Source organism: Leucopleurus acutus (assembly GCF_964270905.1).
Source record: "Leucopleurus acutus genome assembly, chromosome: 3".
Lineage (NCBI taxonomy): Eukaryota > Metazoa > Chordata > Mammalia > Artiodactyla > Delphinidae > Leucopleurus > Leucopleurus acutus.
The window spans coordinates 167,539,613-167,565,539 of NC_139145.1; the positions used below are offsets into that span (position 1 = coordinate 167,539,613).

The window sequence follows — 25,927 nt, forward strand, 5'->3', positions numbered from 1 at the left end:
TGCCTTTCATAAAACTTAAATCATAATCTTATCCACACAATGGAATACAATACAGCTAAAAGTTTTAAATGGGATAGCTACTTATGTACTGACATAAAAAGATGCTCAGAAATATAAAGTGAAAGAAGCCACCTGCAGAGCAGCCCAGGGCACGTACCACCCGTGTTGATAAGAGCATCAGTGAACGAATGCTTATGCAGAGCACAGTCTGGAAGCAAACACCAAGCTACTGACAGTGCTCACCTCTGGAGGATGGCTTTCAGGTTTTATTTTAACCATATATACATTATTCTGATTCATTTATTTACTTACCCAACAATATTTATAGAACGCCCAATATGTCCCAGGACTGTCCTGGAATACAGTAGTAATCCCCAAATAGTTTTTTTTTTTTTTCAATCTCTGGAGCTTACATTCAAGTGAGGGAAAAACATGCAAATACAAACAAGATAGGTAAACTGTACAGTACGTTAATACGAAAGAGAAAAATATAGGAGGAGACAGGAATGCCCAAGTAGCTACAATTTCAGATAAGCCTCCCTAAGAAAGACATTTTAGTATAGAAACGAGGAGGTTGGGGAGAGCTTGGAGGAAGAATATTAAGGCATGGCAAACAGCAAATGCAAAGGCCCTGAGGTTTGACCTGTTGTGGAAAAGGGGAGGCTGCCTGGAGCACAATAAACACAGGGGGTGATGGGGCAGAGGGTGTGAACTTGTGAAAAGTTCTGTTCTGATTGCTTCTATCTTCTAAGTGAAATAGGAATAAAAATCATCAGCCAAAAGTCAGGAAGGCGGAAAAGGTGGCACTTTGAGGAAGAGGAAGGTGTAAAATGGTCAAAGACAGTGTATGAACATAATACTTTTTAAAATTGAGGTGTAATTAACATTCAGTAAATTGCACAAATTTAAACTGTACCGTTTGGTACACCCTGACATGTCAAACCAGAACTCCATCAAGATAGTGAACACATCCGTCACACACATGCATCCTCTCCGCCCCGTCTCTTCACATGCCTGTGAAATCCCCCCACGTCCCTCCTTGCCAACCCCTACCCGCAATGATCTGCTTTCTAGATTGCTGTAGGTTACTCTGTATTTTCTAGAATTCTATATAAATGAAAAGCACACAGTACACTTTTTGTCTACTTCCACTCAGCATCATCATTTTGAGATTTGCCCAAGCTGTATATATGGATAGTGAACTGCTTTCTGTTGCTGAGCAGTATCTCATTATATGGATAATCATTTATCCATTCATCAGTTGATGGGCACGAGGATTGTTTCCAGCTTTGGGTTAGTACAAATAAAGCTACTGTGAACACGCACGTGTTTAAGTCTTCATACGGACTTACATGTTTTCTTTTGGTAAAGACCTAGGAGTGGTAGGTAAACAGATTTTAACCTTTTAAGAACTGCCCAGCTATTTCCCAAAGCAGCTGTACCATTTTACATTCCCTCCAGCGGGGCGAGTTCCGGTTTCTCCACATCCTCCCCACCACGTGGTATGGTATTTTTAGTGTTAGCCATTCTCATGGGTATGAACGGGCATCTCATTGTGGTTTTAATTTGCATTTTACTTATGGCTAATTCTGTTGAACATCTTCTCATGTAATTTGCCATATATATATATATATCTCTTCAGTGAAGTGTTAAATATTTTGCCCATTTTTAAAATGGGCAAATAGGTTTTCTTACTACTGAGTTTAGAGACTTCTTTATTCCGAATGCATTTTATCAGAAATGTTCTGTAAATATTTTCTGCCACTCCATGGCTTGTCTTTGTTTCTCTAAACACTGTATTTCAAAGAGCAGACGGTCTCAATTTTGATAAAGCCCAATTCATCAAATTTTTCTTCTATGGATTGTGCTTTTGGGGTTACAACCCAAGGTTGAGTATTTTCCCCTTGGTCTTCTTCTAGAAGTTATATAGTTTGGGGTTTTAACATTTAGGACTGTAATCCATGAGTTAATTTTTACAACTGTTGAGATATGGATCAGTTTTTAATCTTGTATCTGGACGTCCAATTACTCCAGCACTATTTGTTTGACTTCTGCACCTTTGTCAAAAAGCAGCTATCTGTATACATGTAGGTCTATTTCTGGACTCTCTATTCTGCTCCATCACACCTTTGGATTTGTGCAGCTAGCAGAAGGGATTGCTCCATTTAAGCAAAGAAAGGAGTGAATGAGTGGGGTTCTCGTGTATGAAGCTTCTTGTCCTAAAGAAAAGTTACTGAACAAACATGGAGAAGCAGAAAGACATGGCACTGTTACATATGTAAAGGAAGAAATTTCAAAATGACGATTAGACAACGTAAAGTGGGTTACTGCTGTTGACATACACACAGGTGTATGCCATGTGGGACTGAGCAGAAGTAGACTGCAAGAGGGTGAAAGAGGAACTGTGGTGTGGGTGTGTGGGAGGGGTGCCTGTATACACAAAACGGGACTTGAGCGCCACCAGGTCATCACAGCCTCGCCCAAGGTGAGTCCTTTCTGTGTTCCTTGTGGCATTTGACTCCTACCTACAATGGAAACTTCTGCTCATTTTTTTGTTCTTTTCCATTCTAACTGGGCTCCTTGAAGGCAGACCCCATACCTCATTCTACTACAGTACTAAGTACAGTGCTGGAAACAAAAGAGACACCAAAAAAAAATGAGAGTGGGGCTGGGGAGAATTCACCTCCTCAGACCCTCATTTCACTCGTGATGTTGGCTCTGTTCGCAACAAGAGTGGCTGCAAACTGCACAGTAGGAGGAGGGAATTCATGGCCACTTTCTGAGATTTCACTGTACAATTTCCTTTGCAATAAAGTTCAACTTCACAGATTACACATGCCCTATGGATCAAATAGCATTTCACCTACCACCACTGCATTTGAAATAAATAAAAATGCATAAATGATTTAAAAAAATCATAGAAAAAGTTTTGAACCTAGAAACAAAAATTAGAAACAAAAGGATCTCTTCACAAAGGGCACTTTAAAAACCTCAAGCAACCCTTTCCTTTTTCTGATACATATGATCAGTATGTGAAGTGGACTTTTACTCTATCCAAATCTCCACCTAAAAGACAACCTGGTGAAACTTTACACTCAGATCTTGCAGTGGAGGCGCAGAGCTGGGTGGCATTCTGCCTGTGGCACAAGAAGGGCTTTGCTCTTCCCAGTGAGGATGGGCTGTAACCACAGTGGAGGGAGAGAGGGGGAAGGTGCGTCTTCTGCAACTATACTTTCAAGTTCCTACTTAGAACGGAGGGGCTATAATCATATGTAACTTGAGTTTTTTCTTCCATAATTATTATACTTTTAACGATCTGGATTATCTGCCTGTGCCAACTAATAATGCACATTTCATAATTCTGAAGCAATCTTGCAACAAAGCAAAAATAAACCAAAAAAACTAGGCTACAACTAACGTTTTTATTCAATTTTTCTCTCAACTCAGAAGGCAACAAACAACCACATAAAAAAGGGAGCACTTTAGAATATATACACATAAAGTTGGTCTGGGTATCTAAGGTATTTAATAGAAAACTAACATCCCAACTAAGTAAATGTTCTATTCATTGAGCTTCTACAACAGTCATTTCTAGGCCTTATGGTCATTACATTTTCATTTAAGGTACTATATTAATTTCATGACTACAAAATGAGGCACTCATACAAAATAGATGGGAATGAAAACAGATGTATCCTGTCTTATCTTTATGTTGTATTAAATGCCAAAGATATTGTTGGGGATTACCTGAAAGAAGCCCTTACTCGTGATGACTGTTTTATTGATTAAAAAAATGACACAGGGCAGTAATGGACTGAAAGGAAAACATCTGATTGAGGGGCACGTTAATTAAGTAGATACAAGGAAGTTAGAGAATCTCCACAAGTGAGGCTTCAGTAATACCTTTGTAGTAAGACATTTGTTTTCTTCTTGATGGCAACTGAATAGGTAACATTCTAAAGGAGTATTTTAAACATAATCATTTAATTTTACAATATAAAAAACTTATCACAGTAAGTAGAGAGCTTTAAAATACTCAATCCTGAAAATGAGAGTAAGTAGCTCACTTGCAACGTTTAAAAAAGTGCCAGTGTTCTTATACTGGTGCAACATTCTTCAGAGTGAGTGAGTGTGTGTGAGTGAGTGTGTGTGTGTGTGTGTGTGTGTGTGTGTGTGTTTGCAAATGCAATACAATGTAGCAATGTCCAGTGCTTCACTGTTTTGTTTTAAAAAGTCATCAATTCAACCTAAATTCAAGAATTACACTTTAATAGTAGCATTTTGCCAATACAGAAAGGACATATCATCTAAGATCAAATCATTTGAGAAAAAGTTCTTCTCTATTACTTGAATAAGGGAAAGAAAAAACACAAGACAAGAATCCACAGTAATAACAGTTATATTAAATGTTGAAATAAAAATTACTTTTCATTTACATCTGGAATTGAGATGTCCAATCTCCACTGTTTCTCCAGAGAACAGGAAAAAAATCACCTAAAAACATGGAGGTTTTTAAGGCTAGCTATACACAAACTTCACATTGGCATTTTTCTTCAGTGTTCATCTCAACTATTAGTACTTAATAGTTTAAAAATCAAACAGAATTTGCTAATAATAAACAACTGCATACTTCATACTATGACCATTTGATAACTGGTCATGTAAAACTAACCCCAAATGTTGATTTGTCTTCAATTTATAAATAGTAAAAATAAAGCAAAAAGGTCTTCTTTCCTAATTAAATTCCTTGAAGACAGTCTTAGCCCAATGTAAAATGAAGCAAAACTACACTATTATGTTTTTTTTTAATTCTACATGAAGAAGGGCAGCAATACTAGCACTTTCTGAACTAGAAGTTTTAAATATTTATAAGACTATTGGTTAATAATAAAATCTTGATGCTACCCAAGTAAATAGTATGCCAGCAAATGCTTTCCTTATGAAAGTATTCACCTTATTGAAAAAAACAGGACAAAGCAAAACTGAAAAACCAGGGGAAATCCTTAAGTAAGACAAGATAAAGTTATCTGCCAGTGAAATGGAGGGCAACTTTTTGGCCATTCATATATATATATATATATATATATATATATATATATTTTTTTTTTTTTTTCACACACACACATATATATATGTATATTATATGTTGTTTTTTGGTGTTTTTTTTTTTTTTTACAAAATATCTGATAAGATTCACTTAAAATTTTGTAGAATAACAATTTTTAATCTTTTGTGATATCTGCCTAGATCTCTTTCTGGTAAAACAGGTAAGTGTGTTCCAATAACTTTATATCAAGATCTACAAATTCTCTGAAAAATTAAAAAAGAAACTTAAATTAACACGATCAAGTTATATGCCCAATTTGATAATATTTTTCTCCCAAAGAGAACAACTGATATAGACATACACCATGACAGGTGGCATTATGTTTAAAATGCTCCTAATTTTTACAGTAGGACTAAATTTCTAAGTAAAGGTAGGGCTAGCAAAGGCCTTATTTCAAATATGAGAAAGGGCTACTACAAAGTGCCAAAAACTGTAACACTGAATCCTATGTCGAGTTTTTTTTTTTTTTTTTTTTGATACTGATGTTTTAAAGTAATCACTTACCACTTCAGGAAAAACTGTTGAAATATAAAACAACCAGAACGTGTTGCTTTTGGTAACTTATGTTTGGCTGACTCTCATATTTTAAAAATTCTCAGATTTAAGCCTATGGGTTTCAATACTATATGGAAATTCTTTTATGGTTTCTTAAGATCTATGCTGTCCATTTTCTCTGAGAACTAAGTTATCATTCAAAAACAAGCACTACCCTTACCATATACCATCACCATTAAAAACCTGGATCACATGCCCAACCATTCTATTTCTCTAAACTTCTAACTTGAAGCTTTGGTTATGAAGGAAAACCAAGTTTCTAAGTGTTCTGCTTTCTGAGATTTTTACAGCACGTTTCCAATGAAATACATTCTGTACTCCTATGTTAAAAGGCCAGCTCAGTCAGCTTCCTTCTGGTCAAATAAAATCAAGTTGGTTTTATTTATAGTTTTATTCTGTAAACAAAAAGCTCTGGAAACTTTGGAGAAATGCACTGCCCCTAATCCTCACCCAATGATGCACTAACCAGCAGGACCAGGGGTTCTAACCCGTCTTCTCTAACGCTGTCAATCTAAGACCACAAACCCCATCTACATTTGACAAAACATTTCAGTATGTCCTTATTCCAGGAAGATGCAGTATCACTGGTGATGTTATCCTATAAGATTTATGATCTTCCATGACTTTGGCCACTGCTGACGAAAAGACAGCTGTGTGTGGGAAAAGGGGGCTGGAGGATCTAAGGAAAAATCTTCTTTTGGACTTCTTCTTTTCTCTAAGTATAGACACGTCCCTAACAAACACAAAATCCAACTCCTGATGCTCATCACTAGGAATATTAAATTATCAAAATTAAAAATAATTTCCTCACCTAGCACAAGATACTATACAATATTACAAACACAGACACATGAAAAAAAATCAGGCAGTAGAAAATGTACAACAGCTTTGGTGTTATACAAAATAACTTCCAAAAACGATTGACAGTGAAGCACAAGTTCATGTTTTCTTACCACAGACACTCCACTGTTGATTTCTACTTGTTTCCTTTTATGTTCTTGGTAAGGTCTGAACAGCCAAGACAGAATGTACAGTTCACTTAATAAGAACTGCTAGGAACACCAGGACATTGCATTCCAAAAGACGTCATTAAGAAGTCTTGCCTCTGCACTATGGCTCTGTGGCACATTTCCTGTCAAGATCACAGCAGGTCCAAAATAAAGTGACAACTAGATTTAATAAATTAATATACATTTTGTTTAAAGATGTACAATGCACATTCTGTTTAATCCAAGGTTTTAGGGTATCCAGGAACTTCTATTTACACATATACAGACCTCAGACAGCAATGATGTCAGAAGATGCAGGAAGGGCAGCAGAGCCTCGCACTGCTGCTTGCTGAATGCTGAAAACCCAAGTCAAATACCCTTAACTTAAAAACAACGCTGAGAGATCACTGGGGAAAATCTCCAGAGAGAAGTCCACAAAAAAGGACACGTAAAGGCGGGGGAAGGTCAACGTAGTTGAGACAACCACTTTATTCTTGGGATGACTGTGGAGGCGGCGGAGATGTGCCTTGTTTGCCAGATTTCCGTTCATAGTTCACGAGGCGTTGGCCCACAAGGTACCTAGGTTGTTAAAAACAGGGTGGTTACTCTCTTATGTGATCTTACTTACTAAAACATTCTTCCTTAGAGCAGCCAGTGATACATTTTTTAAAATGTAAATCAGATCACTTCACTCCCACTTAAAACCCTTCAGTAGTTAGGTAGGTAGAAGGGGAGTCTAGAATGAATACCGGCAAACAGCACAAAAGCAGGCATCTCATAGCAAAGGTATGGATTTATGGGAAGACATGAGAGCAGCACATGTCAGAAGGCCTCAGATGCTATGCAGTGGAGTACAGGCTCTGGTCCATAGGTGAGGGGCCCTCATAAACTGACTCTTGGAGGCCAGAGGTAGGTAAGGTAGAATAAACTTATTCAGGGGATTTATCTGTTTTGGATCATATTTTACAAAACAGGTAAGTGGACAGATCTGAAGAAATGGACTGGAAATACGATAATCAGAAAGCTGGGTAGGGAGGAGGGTAAAACCTGAAAAGCTCTAGCTCTAAAGAAAAGGAGAAATCAAAGGACAAAGATTTCAAGGAGGTCAAAGGAAGAGGGCACAGAAATGACTGTATGCAAGTGACTGGCAGAAGGCACGAGGTTATGGCCCAAGAAAGAGTATTAAGTGCTCCTAACCTATGAGAGGTGATGGCAAAGGGAGCAGGACTGCAGAAACGGAGACAGAAGTGCCTGTGGATGGGATGACAGGGCTGGAGGTCCTCCACCAGGACACAGCGTCCCCATGATGCCAGCAGGAGCTGGGGGCAGCAGTAGTGGTGGGCTGCAGTGACCGTGGGCGAAGGGCCTGGAGGCTGACCCGGGAGAACAGTGGGTGACAACGCTGACGGCAACAAGCTGCGGGGGGCGGGGGTGGTGTGGGTGATGGTTTCAAGCGGGTACGGGGACCCACTTGGAGGCAGCAGTGCAGACCAAGACGTGCCCGGCAGGACTTTACACATCTGTGTAAGAGGAGGAGAGTGAGGCCAGCACGTGACAGGGCTGCCAGGGAGCTGGGGTCTCTGAGGCTCAGTTTGCTCTTCAATAAAATGAGAACAATAGTCCTATGATTGCTGTAAGAAACAGAAAGCAGGCAAAAGCCTCGGTAACAAAGGCCTGGCATGTGTGGAGGGCTCCGTGTGGCAACTTTTATTTTTCCCCGTGACTTCCTCCACCCTGACTTTCATCTATCACTTTTCTGTTGACAAACAGGTCTCATGAGGTACTCTGGCAATTTACGCCAAGAAGCTTAACATTTCACTTTTTAAAACATTCCACTAACCCTACTGCTTCTTCATCACGAGCTCACTGTTTCACCCCTTTTCTTTTTGTCTTCTTGATTCTCTTCCTGAAGTTAATCATTCCTTATCCCACTGTCCCCCAACCAACCGGTGTTTTTTCAACTTGTGAGGAATTTGTAAATGCTTTGAACAATGACAACTGAGCAATATCTGACATGATAATACACATGGCACTACCTGACACACATGTAACCACAAACCACACCAAGATAGCAAGCACAGAGAGAAAAGGAAGGTAAACTTGCCCCAGACTGAAAAGTAACTGAGGGGCAGAAAAACGAGACTCTGAACCCATAGCCAGTTCTATTACCCCAGCAGCCTCTCGTGCCCCCAGCGCACACGCACACACGCACACTTGGCACCTCCTCGGGATCAAGCCCTGTGGCAGATACACTGTGGATGTATAATGGTGAACAAGACATGCCCTCTGTCGAGCCCGAGTTCAACGGTTTTCTGCACGAAGCAACGGTGGGGAAAGATAATAGAGTGAACTGGGCTGCAGGCAGCTCCCGAGGGTGTGTCTCTTTTGCGCTGGTGCTGGACTGACTGTGCCGCCAAAACACGCGAAGTGAGGAAAAAGGGCTTTCATCGCTGAAAGCCCCTCCCCATTCTTTCGTGGTTGACAGAACTTAATACTCAGCCTGCCTAAGCCTTCTAGTGTTTATTACCATCAGTAAGTGCTTTGGAGAAGCCCTGAACACTCTCTAAATTTCATTCTTAAACATATTACTCTTAAAGAGCCCTCAGAGTAAATGAGGTGACCATATAATCTGTCGCCCAAAGCCGGCACTCACGAGTAAAAGGGGGCGCTGTTAGTAATGACACGCAGGCAGCCTGTGTAAACTGGGACTCTCCCGGGCAAACCAGGATGGGTAGTTACAAACTTACTTCCTCTGTGAGGCGCCATTAAAGCAGAAGAGGACTCAGCCTTCCATTAGGACATGGAGGGTCAAATGGCTGCTACCCCAGAAGGTGTTTTCCTTGGCTGTTCTCAATTTCTCAGAGGTCAGGTCGCAGAGTTTCCTCAAAACAGAGGGCGCCACAACGCTTCTGCAGTAACCTCACAGCTTCTCTCAGCAATGGTCAGAGTAACCCAATGGCCCTTGGCTGCAAGAAGGGCTTAGGCAGGCACTGCTAATTCCTAAAGCAGGCTTCTTATTTTTATCTAAAACTATTTAATATATTATCAGACCAAAACATTTGAAAACAGACTGAAAATTATTTCAAATGGACATTAAGAACTCTTCCTCCCCAAACCGGTTTCTCCCAGTCTTTTTCATCTCCGTAGATGACAACTCCGTATTTCCAGTTGCTTGACCCAACCAAGTCCTGATAACCCCCTTTTTCACATTCTACATCCAATCTGTTAGCAAATCCTGTCAATTCTACCTCAAAATACGTCCAGAATCTGAGCACTTTTCCCTCCTGTGATTTATCACAATAGACACAATGATTAAGAAATGAGACATCTTAACAGTAAAAAGCAGCTAGACAAATGAAGTCTAGACTTACTTGTCATTTTTAATATGTTCATAAAGGCGCTTAAACTGGCGGACCTGGAAGGACAAGATTCCCATCAACACCACGACCATCAGTAAAAATGGATAAATCCGCCGGTGGACCAAATTTTGCATTTCCGCAGTAACACCTGGAAAACCAAAAAAGAAAAACTCTTAAGTGTATAAAGGCTGACAGTGAAATGAAAGTATGTCCTTTTCCTAAGAAGAGGGGAGGGGCGCTTAACTGAAACTCATCCTGTATGAAATGGAGTGAGGCAAGGAGTGCCTTCAAGCTGGAGCCAGCCCCAGCTAGAGGAAGAGCCTCGTGAACTACCCCGAGGAGCTGGACTGTGTTCTAAAGGCACAGAGGAACCAACAAAAGGATGTTCACCAAAAAGGTATGAACGAGATTTATTCTTCTGAAAGGTCATCGTGGCTGCAGTGTGGAGAATGAATTAGTGATGGAGAGTTCAAAACAAGGCAACCAGACGAGAGGCTGCTGAGGTTGAGGTTAAGGTGAGAGCTGATGTTCATCTCAACGTGAGCTGCAGGCAAGGGCTCCAAAGATGAGAGAATGGGTTCCAGAGGTCAGATCAGAGGCACTTGGAACCCAGCTGAGTATGAAGAGCAGAGAGCCTCAGGTGACACAGATGACCTTCAAGGTTTCTGACTTATACACCTTGTTGGATGATAATGCTAGTAACTGACAGAGGGAATTCAACAGAAGCAAAAGATTTGGAGGGGAAAACTTTGTGCTTGTAATTCTGAACACATTGCTGGCTTTAAGGTCGTGTGAGGATTCTTCAGTACATAGCTGATAATATCTAGATGTTAAAGTGTCACAAATTAGCTTCTCCTCTTTGGTTTTTCTTTTATGCTAAAGGATATTTTTTAAATGTCAATACTTTCTCACCTGCCTAGGGAAAAAAACTGTACCAAAGTGTTTTTATGATCCTCATCTTGCCCTAACTAGTGAAATCTAAGAAAAACAGTCTTTTAAAAATCACTGTTTTAGCTGGATTTATATTTACAATAAAGCATTTGGAGCCAGGCAACCTTTGATACCATAAGTGACAAGAATGTAATGATGTGAATAAAGGTGCTCTCTGAAGCCCTCAGCCAGCATTACCCACCAAGTAAAGGAACGACGCCGGACGCGATGACATAAGGTACACACAGGGAAAGCAACAGCACAGAGATCACTGGCGCTGCCAGTTTCCGAATGATATACTGAAGGTCAATGTTCCGGATGCCATTTGCGTAAACCTGAAACATAGGGGTAAAAAATGAGAATAAGGATACAAGACAAATTCCTCCAGGTTAACAGAGCAATCTGCTGAATTCAAGCACAGGGAGCTGGATCTACCAGCCCAAAAGATTCAAACTTGTTATGTTTTCAGAAGTCAAGGCAAATTCTGGAACACAAACATAAGTATGGTGTCCGTAAGTTTTTAAAGAAATGCATTTACTTCCTTACACTTTGCAGTTAACTCTGCTAAGAGATAAAATAATAAGATGATAATCTAGAATAATAATTACACTAGCCTTGTGCTATACGATACCAGATGGCATCCAATAATATTAGTTGAAGACTACACAACTTGAAGTAACTTCATACATAAATTGTGTAAGAGTGACCTCTGTTACTACTCAAGATTGCGTTCATTTTATCTGAATATAAGAAAACATTATAAACAGGAAGCATGTTTCTAAAAAGCCTGTATAAATCAAATTTCAACAAATCGAAAGGTATTTTATGGAACAATTTAATATGAAAGAATTCTACAGTGAATTTTTTTTTAATTCAAGAATTTCTAAAATATTTCATCTCATCTAGAAAGTTCTATGGGATAGTATTGCAGAGGAAAGAATGGATGGAAGTGGGGAAATCTTGGGAATAATGGAAAATAAAGATGGTATACAGAAGGGGACGAAACAGTAGAGCGTTGTTTGTGTTTTTCCCCCAGCACTTCAACCTCTCCTGGCCCACAGTCACACAGTGTGGTGCAACTCCAATCCCCAGGTCCCTCGGAAGTGGGCCAGAGCATTTCAAGGTGAATGACAACAGGCTTACTGCTCCACAGGTCCCCTCTGGCCCACCAAAATCCTTTTAACCCAAATGCATTTAAATTAATGCAGCAAGGCATCCCGGTGTTTCTCAATCATTTTACTTAAACTTAGACACGTGTATGAGAAAGAATGCATCAGAGAGCAAAATATTAAAGAGATCAACAGTGTTTCACAGCCCCCAGGTGTAACTTCATGCTTATTCTCCACAAGGGTCAGAGTCTCATCTGGAAACTCTAGAGTGGACTGGTCTGTACTCCTATCGTGAATGGACATGCTGCCACGCAGCCCGCAATCCATCTCACTTCAGAATCAGCCCGCACTTGAGAGATGCATGCAAACACACACCAATTCCCTGGCTCTCCCCACCCTCACAAATCTCCAGGTACAGAAACTGTTGGGTGAGTTTCTTGTGCATACTGGGCTGAGAACTACTGTATTTCCTATACATCAAAAGGAGGTATACCTTCAGTGCTACAAAACTGTAACAGCTTATTAATTTGATGCTGCCCTAAGGACAAGAGGGTTGTCCATAAGTCCATTCTTTAGGTAACTAAAACTTAAAAGAAATAAGTACCAAAATCTACTATGTTGGTTACTTTGGAAGAAATCTTCCTAAAATGAATTATCCTACTTCCTAGCCTTATTATCAAAGTACAGAAGTACCATCTATTTTTTTCAAGGTGATCATCTCAATGACCAAGTTATATGATAGCTCCATAACACAAAACTGTCTTAGGTGTTACGTAGCTAAAATATTCCCAAAGAGCTCTGCTTTTTTAAATCTATTTTTTTCCTGCCATTTTCTTTATTTATTGCCTTGAACAATAACCTCTTTTCCTTACTACAGGCTTACAAAACTGACTACCAAGCCTTCATCAGAACTCCTGCTCTAAAAAAAAAGCACATATGCTAAATTTTGCCTTTACTTTAGTCAGGGTTCTAGGCACTTTAAGCTATTGGTTAACTTTCAGATAAGGGAAGTGTTAAGAGTAGCTGATGAAAATTCATGGTGTAAGAGTAAACTGCCTTTCTCCTTAAAGAAAAAAAAAAAAGTTACATATGCTCATTAAAGAAAATGTATAAAACTTAGAAAAGTGGGAACGTGGAAAATAAGAGTCCCATAAGCCTAACTTGCTTACCTGTTCAATTACAGTTTTCAGCCACCACTGAGGACCCATCAATGTTATAGCTGCAATGATTTTGGCATGCAGGACTCCAAGTGCCCAATCCTAGGATAATAAAAATCATTTAACAGATCTTTGTTTGTTTTTAACAATAAACCCAGCACAGAGGCTATTTCTTGCATTATTAACTTCAAAACAAAAACTCTGTTGGATTAGTAACAATTTCACAGAAGAATAAATACGCTGGAAAATCCAGGGAATTTTTTCCCCAACAGCTCAAGTTCAGTGTTTCTAACAAAACTCATTCTTGTGTCTTTCAAAAAAAAAAAAAAAAACCACTACATTATTTTCCCAAGAGAACTAAGAAAAGTGTTTAATGGAGATCTGAACAAGTAAATAAATAAAACAGTACCCTGATTTTATTTCATCAAACCATCCTTGGGCTGTTTTTCCAGTTGGGCTCCTGAAGGCTCAGAGCGCTTCCAGCCAGGTGCGCTCGCAGTTCTGCTGAGCTGTTACTAGGACCTCCCCAGTCACGCCAAGCTCCCTGCTGTGCCTCTGGCCTGCCCACCTCACTATCCACCAGGCAGCCAAAGGGATCACCACTCCCACTGCCCAAGTGATCTCTTAAAGTGCAAGTCAGATCATTTAAGGAGCTCACAACCCTGAACACAGCACACAACGTCCTTCATAACTTGTTCTGTTTATCTTAAAAATATATATATACATGTATGTTTTAAAAGTATCAAGTAACATTTAAATCTATTCTTACATTAAACTGAAACCTTTCCAGAGAAGGCTGGAGTCCTCTGTGACCACCAGCCCAAATCCTGATCCCTCCCTAGCAATAACCACTGCTAACATTTGGTATGTACCTTCCACGTTTGTTTCCTTACGCACCGATCTATGTCTATACATGTATGTCCCACAGGAAATATGTGTATCAGTTTTATATGGATTTTGCTCATACTGTTCTGTTCCGATTTTCTGGTTTGGTTGGTTGGTCTTCCAAAACATCTTCAAATAGGGTGGGAGGCTGATGCATGCACTGAATTCTTGCATAACCTCAAATATCACTCTTCATCCTGACAGACGAATGGGTGAATGACATTTTTTCTAGGTATAGGAAGGTTGGGTTTTGTCCCTTTTATCTCAATGGTCTCTAAATGCCCTTCTACCTTATGGTTTCAGTGCTGCAAAGTCCACTGCCAGTATGCTTTTTTTTTGAAGCTTGTGATTTAATTCAGAAATTTTACCAAGATGTGCCCAAATATGCGTTTTTCTCATCAATTTTCTTTTCACCAAACCTGATGAGGTCCTTCAACCTACAGATCAGTTCTTTCTTCAATTCAGTTAAAAATGTCTATTTTTGTTTCAATGCTGTATCCTATTTTTGTTTCAATGTTGCCTCATATTTTTGCATTGCAGAACCCTTATTATGGCTATATTAAGTCTCCTGGGTGTATCCTCCAAGACTCTTCCTCTCCCCTCAATTTCCTATTCTTCAGTTTTGCTCTGTGCATCAGTCTTCCAGGCCTCCAATCTGACTAGCCACATCTTTAATTCATTTACTGAATTTGTTTGAAATCCACGCTATGTAACATCACGACGATTTCACTCTGTTTTATGGCTGCTATTGTGTGTGCATGCCCACATACCCCTGTGTTTTTATTCTTCTATTTGGATGCTCACGGCCCTGCAAGCAGTTCTCCATCACCAGGCATGTGTTCTGATGGCTCTGCCTGGCCTTCCTTTCTGTGGCTGCTGGGCCCCCCTTACATAAAACATGTGTTATTTTTCTCTGTTGACTCAATGTGGTTCAGAGGCTCGGATTGAGAATACCCTAAAGGGCTGCAAAAGGATCTTTAGCCTGTTAGACCTCTGGGATAGCAAGCCAACAATTCCCAAATAAGAACATGGAGAAATCCTCCTTGCTTTTTCTCTCTCTTTCCAGGCTCACAAGCAGGGAAGATTCAACCACCAACTCAGCTTTCTCTTGGCCTTTGGGAGTCCAGAAGGCACCCAAGTGAGGTTAATGTTCACCTGAGGAGGTCCACAGATCACTGAGGGTCCAGCTCTTTCAAGATCCACTGCTTTCCAGTCCTTTCCCACAAAAAAAGACATACCACACTAGCTCCTCTGCTAGAATTAAAAAAGAGTCCAGCCTCCCATAGGTCTGTAGTCACTTGACGCAGGAAAGGCAAGCAGCTTAGAGTCAGGGATGGACAAAAAGCAAGCTGTTCTCTCAAACTTTGGGATTTTATCCAGAATATTAAGGATACCATGCTGCACACTCTGTTTGCAACTTGTGTTTTTCCCCTACTCAAAAACACGTGAGCGCTTCCCTGGTGGCGCAGTGGTTGAGAGTCTGCCTGCTGATGCAGGGGACACGGGTTCGTGCCCCGGTCCGGGAAGATCCCACATGCCTGGGAGCGGCTGGGCCCGGGAGCCATGGCCGCTGAGCCTGTGCGCCCAAAGCCTGTGCTCCCCAACGGGAGAGGCCATAACAGTGAGAGGCTCGCGTACCGCAAAAAAAAAAAAAAAACACGTCTGAGAGCTATCTATATCAAAACATATAGCAAAACAAAAATACAAACAAGCGAAGAAATACACAGCTCTACTTCCTTCTTTTTAACTGCGGCACTGGATTCAAAAGCAAAGATATATCACATTTTATTTAGTCATTCTCTATTGATGGACATCTGGGTTGCTTCTAATTTTTTTGACATGGTAAAAAATTATATAATAGCAGAACAACCCTGTTCATGTCTCCTGCACACATGTAAATGTTTCTTTGCAGGATATTCTGAAAAGTGAAAACTGATGAGTCATAACATATAAGCATTCTTAAAATTGAATAATTTCAAATAATTCTCCAAGGTCACAATGTTGGGCACTGTCAAGACCACCAGGAACACAGGTATAAGTGAACAAGCTGCATCACTACTCAATGCAGTGAGGGAGAACAAACAGTATGGGGAAGTTGGAGCCCTTAGTAAGAGTGTTAGAAAAGGCTTATTACAGTTTCCTGGCTTGTGTGAGGTGATTTGGGGAGGATTTAAGGAAGCAGGACTTTGCTCTATTCCAGATGCTAAGTAGAAAGTACAGGTAATCTATAATTGGATATCTTAATAAATCTTATCCAGAAGAAGGGACAGGCTGAGGCTAATCAAACTGTAGTAGCAAACAAAGGAGCAGCCAATCATGTCAGCCAGGGTACTGGCATGTTGGGGCATTTTTGTGGTTTGAACAATACTCATGTTTTGCCTGCGTTCAGACATGATTATGGAGGGGTCTTGAGTTTGTCTTGATCCATCTTGGTCACAGAGTGGCCTTGTGTGATGCTGATGTTCTGTCAATTGTTCACATTCAGCAGGAGGCCTAGCTCCTGGACCCCAGGGGCTGTTTTGCTCGTTTTCAGTGCCGCGTACTGCACAACCTCAGGAGGCGTATACCATCTGTTTGCCACATCTGCAGTGATCTCTTGGGTTACGGTAGCATCTGCCTGACCCCTCCCCTATAAAGTTGTGTTTCCCTCTGAGGTAGCAAGTAATCTGTAAGGTGACACTTTGTCACCATGCAAACAACCACTTCTGCACTGTAGTGGCATCAAAACATGACTGCAAATCCTTCTCCCGTGGAGTGGTAGGGGTCTATATCCCCTTCCCTTAAATCCAGACCAACCTGTGACTTGCTCATACCCAGCAGAATGTAGTGAAGAGCAACGCTGCAGGACTTCTGAGAAGAGGTCATAAAAAGTGATGCAGGTCTGCCTTGTTTGTAAGAAGCCCAAGTGCCTTGAGGCTACCAAGCTGTAAAAAAGCTCAAGTACATCCAGGGGCTCCAGCCAATAGCCCAGATACGGTGCAACCAATAACCAGCACCAACTCTCACACATGAGTGATGACGTCTCCAAATGATGCCAGCTAATAAGGCTGTCAGATCACACTCAGCCACTGAGCCTTCCCAGATGAGACTCCAGATAACATGAAACAGACACAAGCCAATATACCCTGTCTTAATATCTGATCCACAGATTCTGTGGACAAAATAAATGGTTGTTTTATGCCAGTAAGCTGGAGCTGCAAGGTAACTTGCTATTGCAGCACAGTAGCTAAAGAACCATCGACTTTCACCTGATAGGTTCAGAATCCATTGACAATCCTTAGAATCAATTATTTTGTTAATTATTGCAAAACAGTAACTTTCCTAATTAATTGTTAATCCTTCTACCTTTATTGCAGGCATTATTCTCTGAAAAACAGCCTTACTTCAATCACTGATGCTATTAGACTACACTGCAATGCAGCTCCTACAGAAAGGTGTCATATATGCTTAACGATTCCCCTTTCTTGCTCCCTTTCACTCTGATTCTAATCTATGAGCACACCGGATGAGAGGAGGTCCCCTATGTCGTATGCTCTGTCTCACTTCAAGGTCTGCCCACTCGCTCCCTCCTGGAATACACTTCTTCCTTTCTCACCCACTCCTCCGCACTCTATCGTGCTGTCCTAGACATTATCGCCTGCAGAAGATCGCACCTGAAGCCCCCAAGCTGGGTAGATGCCTCTCCCACACGATGCTGCGCTTCTTGTGCTAGCCCCAATCACAGCACAGTAACCATCTTTCCCACCAGCCTTTAAGGTCCCCGAGAAGTTCCTGCATTAGTCTCATTTCCATCTCAGTTATACAGTGCAGGGTTTGGATGTACATTAAAGAATTCAAGTAAATATTTGCTGTTAGATGAAGTTTATGGGGGTTCTTCATCTGGAAAGTAGAGGACAATTTTCATTTCTGAAAAATTCATCATAATCTACTAAAAGGAGATTTTTAAAACAAGGCTGAAAAGCCTTTGAATGACTGAAGGCAATACCTAGCTCTTTCTCCTAACATCTCTTAAAAACTTGAGGTCTATGACGTTAACTTCAGGCTCTAAGTATGACAGAAAAGTTAAATTTCTTTTTCTGTGAGCATTTTAAGGCCTTTGCTGTGACCTGCATAGGTTCCCTCAGAATGCTCTTTTTAATAAGCCTGTGACTTTGTGGGAAAAAATGCTGCAATTTTTCAAAACGGTAAGTTATTACTTCGAGTCTCAAAGCCAAAAGGAGCAAGATATCTCACCCTAACTAAAAGTGAAAAGTTCAACACATTAGTTTGTATCTTTAAATACTGGTGAAGCCTATAGTGACATTTTAAACCTATAAAGTAAGGTATTTTAAAGGTGTTGCATGACCTGCATATTTCAAAAGCTAAAATGCATTATCTAATCGATTTTATAAGAGTTCCTACAATAGAAAAAATTAAGGAATCTTCCTAAACAAACTGCTTAAAATCACTTTAAACAATTAAGAATTTTTCTGATTCCAAATACATAAAGAAATATCATGAGCAAAAGACACACACTTACCTGCCATGGGTAAAAAAGAGGAGTCTGATCCAAAGGAACCCTCAGGGGGGCAACAATAACCAGCTCAAACAGAAGCCCCAGAAGAAGCGGGACGACTCCAGCCAGCAGCACTGCAACTATCACGGTCTTCATTATCTATCAGGGAATGAAAAGCCTTGTCATTAGAGACTCTATGACTTTTAAGCCAAGCTCTTTATCTCATGTGGAAATTTACTCTTCTTTGACCTGATGCCTAACAGAACGAATATATACCTTAAACAACTTACATTTTATGTTACATGTTTAAATGAAATCTGAATGTGTAACTATAAAAACTCAAGCTATAACAAAAACATGAAATTACTATGCATTATTGCTACAAAATTATAGGAAATTCATTTTATTACATATATTAATCAGGTGGCTTGGCTGCTTTTCTCAATCTCAGTCTCAGGAGTAGGCTTTTGTTTGTCCATGAAAAGCTACTGGTTGTCCCAGGCCCCTGATCCAGTGGTGGTCCACCCACAGGCTGACCTGTGACCCCTGAGATGGACTGGTATAGTTGAAGGGCTCTGCATAACCCCAGTTAAGGTAATTACCAAGTTGATCAAATTAGCTCCCCTGAGAACAGTACAGTCCAACAGAACTTACTATGATGACAGAAATGTCCTGTATCTGTGTTGTGCAATATGGTAGCCATTAGCCACAGGGCTATTCTATTAACACAGCTCTAGAATTTGGACAAAGTGGCAAAATGAAAATAAAGTAGACACTAAGAGAAGAGATAACATGCAAGAGCCACTATGAAAGCCTGACAAAGAAATCAGTTTTTAAAGTGGCCTTGATGTCCCTTTTTCTTAAGGGAGCCTCAGTAAGTACATCCATTTCAACAGCAAGAGATTAAAAATGGTGTGCATTGAGGCAGTACCTACTTCTTCACATGGCAACATGATATGGAATAATATCAAATGAAAAGTGGTACTAGCTAGTTTCTGTATTTTAAATATAGGTAAGTGTCTCATCTTATGGATTTCACAGCAATCAACTCCCTCCATTCTTAATATACAATGAATCTCCTATGTTTTTCTTTCAACATTAATATTAAACAGCTATTAAACTTTCAGTGAAATCAAGATATAAATTCAGATACAAAACCAGAGTTAATTATACAAATGAAAAGGCATAAAGCAGTGACCTAAACATATTTACCAGTCATAGCCAACATTATGATCAATCAGTAAATTACCACACAATTTCCCATTTATGTGAAAAACACTGACTTAATCCTGAAGTCAAGATTCGATGTATTAAAAAATCTTTTTTCAATCAGATTTTAGAAAAAATATCATTAAAGGAAATTTCTACTTAAACAAATTGATTTTAATTTCTACAGAATATCTTATTACTCAAGGGCCTTACCGGATCATTTAATAGCATGATTTTCTTTTAATCCTCAAATACATCTGACTATATTTCTCCGAATGAACCAGAAAACTACTGTCTTAAAGGAACACTCTTTCTAATTCAAAAAAATCAACTCTCTTGACTCTATCAACACAGTGAAGAAACAAAAGTGAAAAGATTAAAAGAAATTACTGGAAAAATATTCACTACTCCTGTCAGACAAGATCAGTCTGTATTAGGAAAACCTACCATAAGGGACCACTCCTTAACCTTCTGGAAGATCACTCTGCGTCCCTGAGGCATCCATGCCACCAGCACTGTCACCGCCCTGATGGTTAGCCAACAAACATAGAGACCACAAGCAGCTGTGTAGAGCTCATGGATTTTGGCAGTCCCCGTCCAAAATGACATTAACCAACGGCCAGCAAATACTGAAAATAGAAAAGCTGATATATTAGACATGTAGTCATGTAAAGAGAACTCTAATCTTGATGTCAATGTTGTACTACTAGTATTTTCAAAAATTTTAGTCATTTTAAGTCATTATTAAAGAGACATCACATTTTGATATATCAGTGTCTTTGTTAAAAGCAAACCAACAAAATAAAAACAAAACCCCCCAAATTCAAAAGAATGTAATTATTTGACTAAGATACAACCAGACCACAGTAAGTCACTGGGGATGAGCTCTCCTGTGACATGCATTCTGACTTGCCAGGCCAATTACTTGTTCTTTGGGGACTGAAATGACTTGAGGGGGGTGTTATTTTTATTGTCTGTATTATCAAATGAAATCATTATGCACATAACAGGCCAAAAATGGAAAATTTACTTTCTATTATTTGTGTTGTCAATACTTTTAACATTTAGGAACATTACAAATAATTTAGAGTAACTTTCTTTCAATTGGGTCATTCATTAAGATAGAAAACTAAGCTTATTTTAATCAGAAGTGGGCACATTAACAAAGAATACCACACTAGTTTTTCTTAGGAAAAAAATTAAGATCTAAATATAATGAAACTTAGGAAACATGTGAAAGTTGTCTAAGGGACTGCCTCACACAAAGAGTTATTACAAATAAACTCCACAATGTACCCACAAAAATCTAACTACCAGTCAAGATCATTTATATAGTAACTTTCTTTACATGGTTACTTATCTTAATAAAGCTGGAGAAAAAAGGAAGACTCCATTTCCAGTGTCTTTTTCTCCTTAATACAGTACTTACCTGTTACCTTTCAATGTCTAAAAGGAGCTAGTGGCTGTGCTGAACATGCTCCATACATTTTCTCATTAATCCTCCCAACAACCCTGCAAGCAGCAATGACCTCCACTCTGAAGACTAAGAAACCGAGGCTCAGCAACAGAACCTTGCCCAAGCAAGGTCACACAAGGGCGGAGGCTGAATGTGAACTCCTGTCTACAGGACAGAGCTCATGCTCTTGACCACAGACCCACACTGCCTCCAGTCAAGCTAAACCACCCCAACAGTCAGGTTTACAAGCCACAGTGCTGATAACGTTACACACTTCTTTGCAATCTCACAGACAGCTTGGATATGAAGATAACTCATTTTTTGAAGACAAATACATGTTAAGTATTTATCTACATGAAATAAACACACGTGCATGTTAAAGATATAAAAATACCACTGATAATTCGGTAAAAATGTCTAGCATTCTATATATACATATTTCTACTCCAAGGTTCTTTGTTGTTCTTTTTCGGTTGGTTTTTAAAAATTTAAGGCTTCCCTGGTGGCACAGTGGTTGGGAATCCGCCTGCCAATGCAGGAGACACAGGTTCGAGCCCTGGTCCAGGAAGATCCCACATGCCATGGAGCAACTAAGCCTATGCACCACAACTACTGAGCCTGCGCTCTAGAGCCCATGTGCCACAACTACTGGAACCTGTGCTCTGCAACAAGAGAGGCCACCACAATGAGAAGCCTGCGCACCGCAACGAAGAGTAGCCCCCCCCTCACCACAACCAGAGAAAAGCCTGTGCGTAACAATGAAGATGCAACGCAGCCAAAAATAGAAAAAAAAAAATTTAAAGGCTGCTTTTCATTCCATACTTCACATACTTCTAAAGTGTTTTTGAGAGGTCAGGGCTAGTTTCTAGTTTGCAGTAACTTAACATTAGCTAAAATGCAGCTACAATAAAGTAACCTATGGGGAAAACAGCATCCTCACCACCTTAAATGTGTACTATGACAAAAGCATTTCTATGATTAAACATAACTGCATTCCTTCCACTAGATGGTGGGACTGGATTAACAGGGAAATATTTACTTAACAATCTTTAACGAAATTAATGTACCTATATTGCCAAATTCAAGCACTAAAACTAGGTTTCCTTCTTTTGTTAACTTTTTAATATTTCTGATAAAAACATGAAAATGGAACATAAAAATCACAAATGTAAAGCTGTCCAAAGTTCAAAAACTGAGTTTTCTCGACAATGTTTACTACACTGCACCCAATAGTTAACTAGACTTTGTCTTTTTAACAGCTGAGGTCTGAGTAGTGAACTTAAGAGCAAAGTTCTCACGGTCAAAAATCATTGTGCAGAAACAGTGAAAAACAACACAACTTTATTTTTACCAGTTTAAGGTGAATCACAACTCTTACAAATTAGAAACTATTCTTTTTTTTTTAAGAAACCTCACTTGAAATTAACTAGCTGCTCTTCCCTAGCCTTAGCCCTCATGGGAAAACTCAAGTATTTAATACAAATTTGATTTATAAAGTTATACTGAGTTAGTGCTATAATCAAGACACTAACTCAATAACATGTACAGGCTTGATAAGACCTGAAAATTATCTTCACTTGATTATTTAAGTGGCTAACACATATCAGTATGATTCAGAATCTTCTGGCTTGCTATAACACTAACTAGGAGGCGGCAGGGGGAGGGGGCAGCAAGTTGTTTCTGACACTTTGTCACTGGCTTTGGACTCCACCCCCATCTACCCCTGACCTCTGCAGAAGATGACAAACTACTATATTCATCGACAGCTTCTTACTTGTTAGATGAAGAAACCCTGTTTAGCTGAAATTTAGCGATTAGTATTTATGATTACCAGGTGATAAAGGGAAATAGCCTGGCTTCATAAAGGTCTCTAGCAATAGCATGCAGTGGATTGGAAAGATAATTACATAATGAAGGCAAACATAATTAACATCAAAACACTGGCTTGAAAAAAATGACTTAAGCCACACAGATGACTTTTTTTTATGCATACATTTTTATTTTAAAATGCTGAAAAATTTTTTATAAAAAAAAGTTCATGAAAAATTTCAACATATACCCAGGCAGAGAAAATCCTATAATAAAATCCTTTGTACTCAATCACCCAGTTTCAAAAATTATCAATTCACAGCCAATCTTAACATCTTCTATAGTTTTGCCTACTTCCCCACCCCCGGAACGCTTTGAAGCAAATCCCAGACAACTTTTTGAGAACCCACACTGCAATAAGAAAATGTCTATATAAAATGAGTGACCACAAGTACTTTACTTCCAAAAATTAATCATAAATTGTATATTGACTCTGTCCCCCTCTGCTCCGATACAAATGAGTCCAATGAAACGTAGAGCCCTATAGAGAATATTATCCCATATTCAATAAAAATGGGGATAACTACTTCAAGTTTATATGTGATGAAAGATCACATGTCAGCAAGACATACCCTTTTAAAACAAAGCATCTTTTCATGATGTCATTAGCAGAGAGCTAGGATAACCTCATACCTGGTAGAGTAAGGCAGATGAGGCTGGCGATCAGTAAGGTTATACACATGAAGACAATCAACAAAAATATCTGCAAGGCAAAACACAGCAGTGCATAAACAGAATTCATCTGTGCTCAATGCATTTTATGACACTCCTCAAAGAATCAACACAATTCTCCCAGTAAAAACGATCTGCCTATATTTGTATTTCCAGGATTTCTTCCATTTCACATAAAAAGGAAATTTTCATTTTAGGTAATATTAACTATAATTTTGGCCGAAAGGAAACTGTGCCCACTTTCATATAATCAGGTACATCAGCAAGTACCAATATATTTTGAATCAGAGAGCACAAAAATAAAACATAATCAGCTTAGGGCTTCCCTGGTGGCACAGTGGTTGAGAGTCCACCTGCCAATGCAGGGGACACGGGTTCGTGCCCCGGTCTGGGAAGATCCCACATGCCGTGGAGCGGCTGGGCCCGTGAGCCATGGCTGCTGAGCCTGCACGTCCGGAGCCTGTGCTCCGCAACGGGAGAGGCCACAACAGTGAGAGGCCCGCGTACCGCAAAAAAAACCAAAACAAACAAACAAAAAAACATAATCAGCTTAAATTTTCCCTCACTATTAATTAAAACTAACAATATTTGCTTATTTTTATCAAATTCTCAAAAACAACTTCTCATGAAAGGAAAGCTTATTCCCTAACAGTGCTATCCAATTAGAACTTTCTGTGATAATGGACATGTCTACTCCTGCACTGCCCGACACAGGAACCACTGGCACAAGTGGCCACTAAGCACTTGACATGGGGTCACCATGAATGAGTAAAGGAATTTTAAATTCTACTTACTTTGAGTGTGTGTGCTGTCTACAAGAAATGTACCTTCTTTTCTTTTTTCAGTTTCATTGAGGTATAAATGACAAATAAAACTGTAATATATTTAAAGTGTTCAATGTGACTTGATATATGTATACACCGTGAAGGGATTTCCACCATCAAGGTAATTAACACATCCATCACATCACATATTTACAAACTGTATTTATTTTTAATTAAGTTTAAAAGTAAACAGCCGTTGTAGCTATAGCTGGTGGCTTCTATACTGAGAAGTGCAGATAAAAAGGAAATACACTGAGACAAGAGGGAAGTGGCTACCCTGGACAGAAAGACAGGGTGCTGCTTGCCTTGACCTGACTGACTAAGCCCAAAGGGCAGAGCTCCAGCAGGAAGACTGGAAAGCACTGACGATGATAACACTCCGAGAGGGGGCTGGAGCCTTGGTCAGCTTTGGCCGCCAGAGAAATCCCTTAGTGATTCTCTCTCTAATCTAGGCCAGAAGTACCTTCTGCTTAGAAAACACCTTTTGTCAATCCGAAAGCCTCAAGTCTCACAGCTCCACCCCCATCTCTGAGAGCTCCCTCCCCAGCTCTTGCAACTCGCCTGCACCTCCCACCCCCCACTCCACACATTCACCTCCCTGCAGGTTCCATACCTACCATGGCTAACCTGCCTCTTGTCCTGACACAGGGCTGGAATGCCCTTCCCACTTCGCATTTTTTAATCTGCCTGACCCCAAACTTTAAAGACTTAAAGGTATCAACTCCTCCTCCACGAAGCTTCCTGAACAAATTTCAAAAAAGTGTTTTGCGGAGCAAGAAGTGAGCAATCATATGACACGCTACTAATATAGCAGGTGACGTGAGGACTAACACCTGGCCATTGAATCTAACTCCATGAAGGTCACTAGTGACCCCTGACAGGAACAGTTTTGGTGGAGTTTGGGGGTAAGTCTTGCTGAGCCAAGTACTTCCTTAACTAATCTGGTCTTCAGTTTTATCAGATGTAAACAAGAGATTACTACTCATACCTTGCAGCATTGGGATTAATACTACAAGGATTAAAGAGAGGAAAACACTAAAATACCCCCTCCAGTTCCTGACACACAGGTGAAATGAATCAGGAATGGCAACTTCTTATTTGATCTAGGGTCTTCTATCTTGTTCCTTTCCAACAGCAGGGACCAACAGCACATGGACTCCCAACTCCACGGCTTACATCTAAAATTCCATCAGCTTATCCGACATTTACATATATTATGTGTTGCAGAATGAGAGGCCTGAAATGTGGGTTCTTGTCAGGAAGACTGCAAGATGCGTCTACACAGAGGACCATATACTAACAGCGCCGATA

The 25,927-nt window shown here is 39.8% G+C and overlaps 1 protein-coding gene across 2 annotated transcripts in view; it reads right to left on the minus strand.

Annotated features, from left to right (window-relative positions):
* Positions 1-3,411: 3,411 nt before the first annotated feature.
* Positions 3,412-25,927, minus strand: part of MARCHF6 (membrane associated ring-CH-type finger 6) — a 76,435-nt gene continuing 53,919 nt past the window's right edge. For both annotated transcript variants that reach the window (XM_082836605.1, XM_082836604.1), the window contains exons 20-26: positions 23,754-23,823; positions 20,243-20,424; positions 18,611-18,745; positions 13,219-13,308; positions 11,143-11,275; positions 10,023-10,158; positions 3,412-7,230 (exon numbers count right to left, since the gene is read on the minus strand). In XM_082836605.1, the coding sequence (XP_082692731.1) occupies positions 7,140-7,230; positions 10,023-10,158; positions 11,143-11,275; positions 13,219-13,308; positions 18,611-18,745; positions 20,243-20,424; positions 23,754-23,823 (837 nt within the window). In that variant the 3' untranslated portion in view covers positions 3,412-7,139. The remainder of the gene's footprint in view (positions 7,231-10,022; positions 10,159-11,142; positions 11,276-13,218; positions 13,309-18,610; positions 18,746-20,242; positions 20,425-23,753; positions 23,824-25,927) is intronic.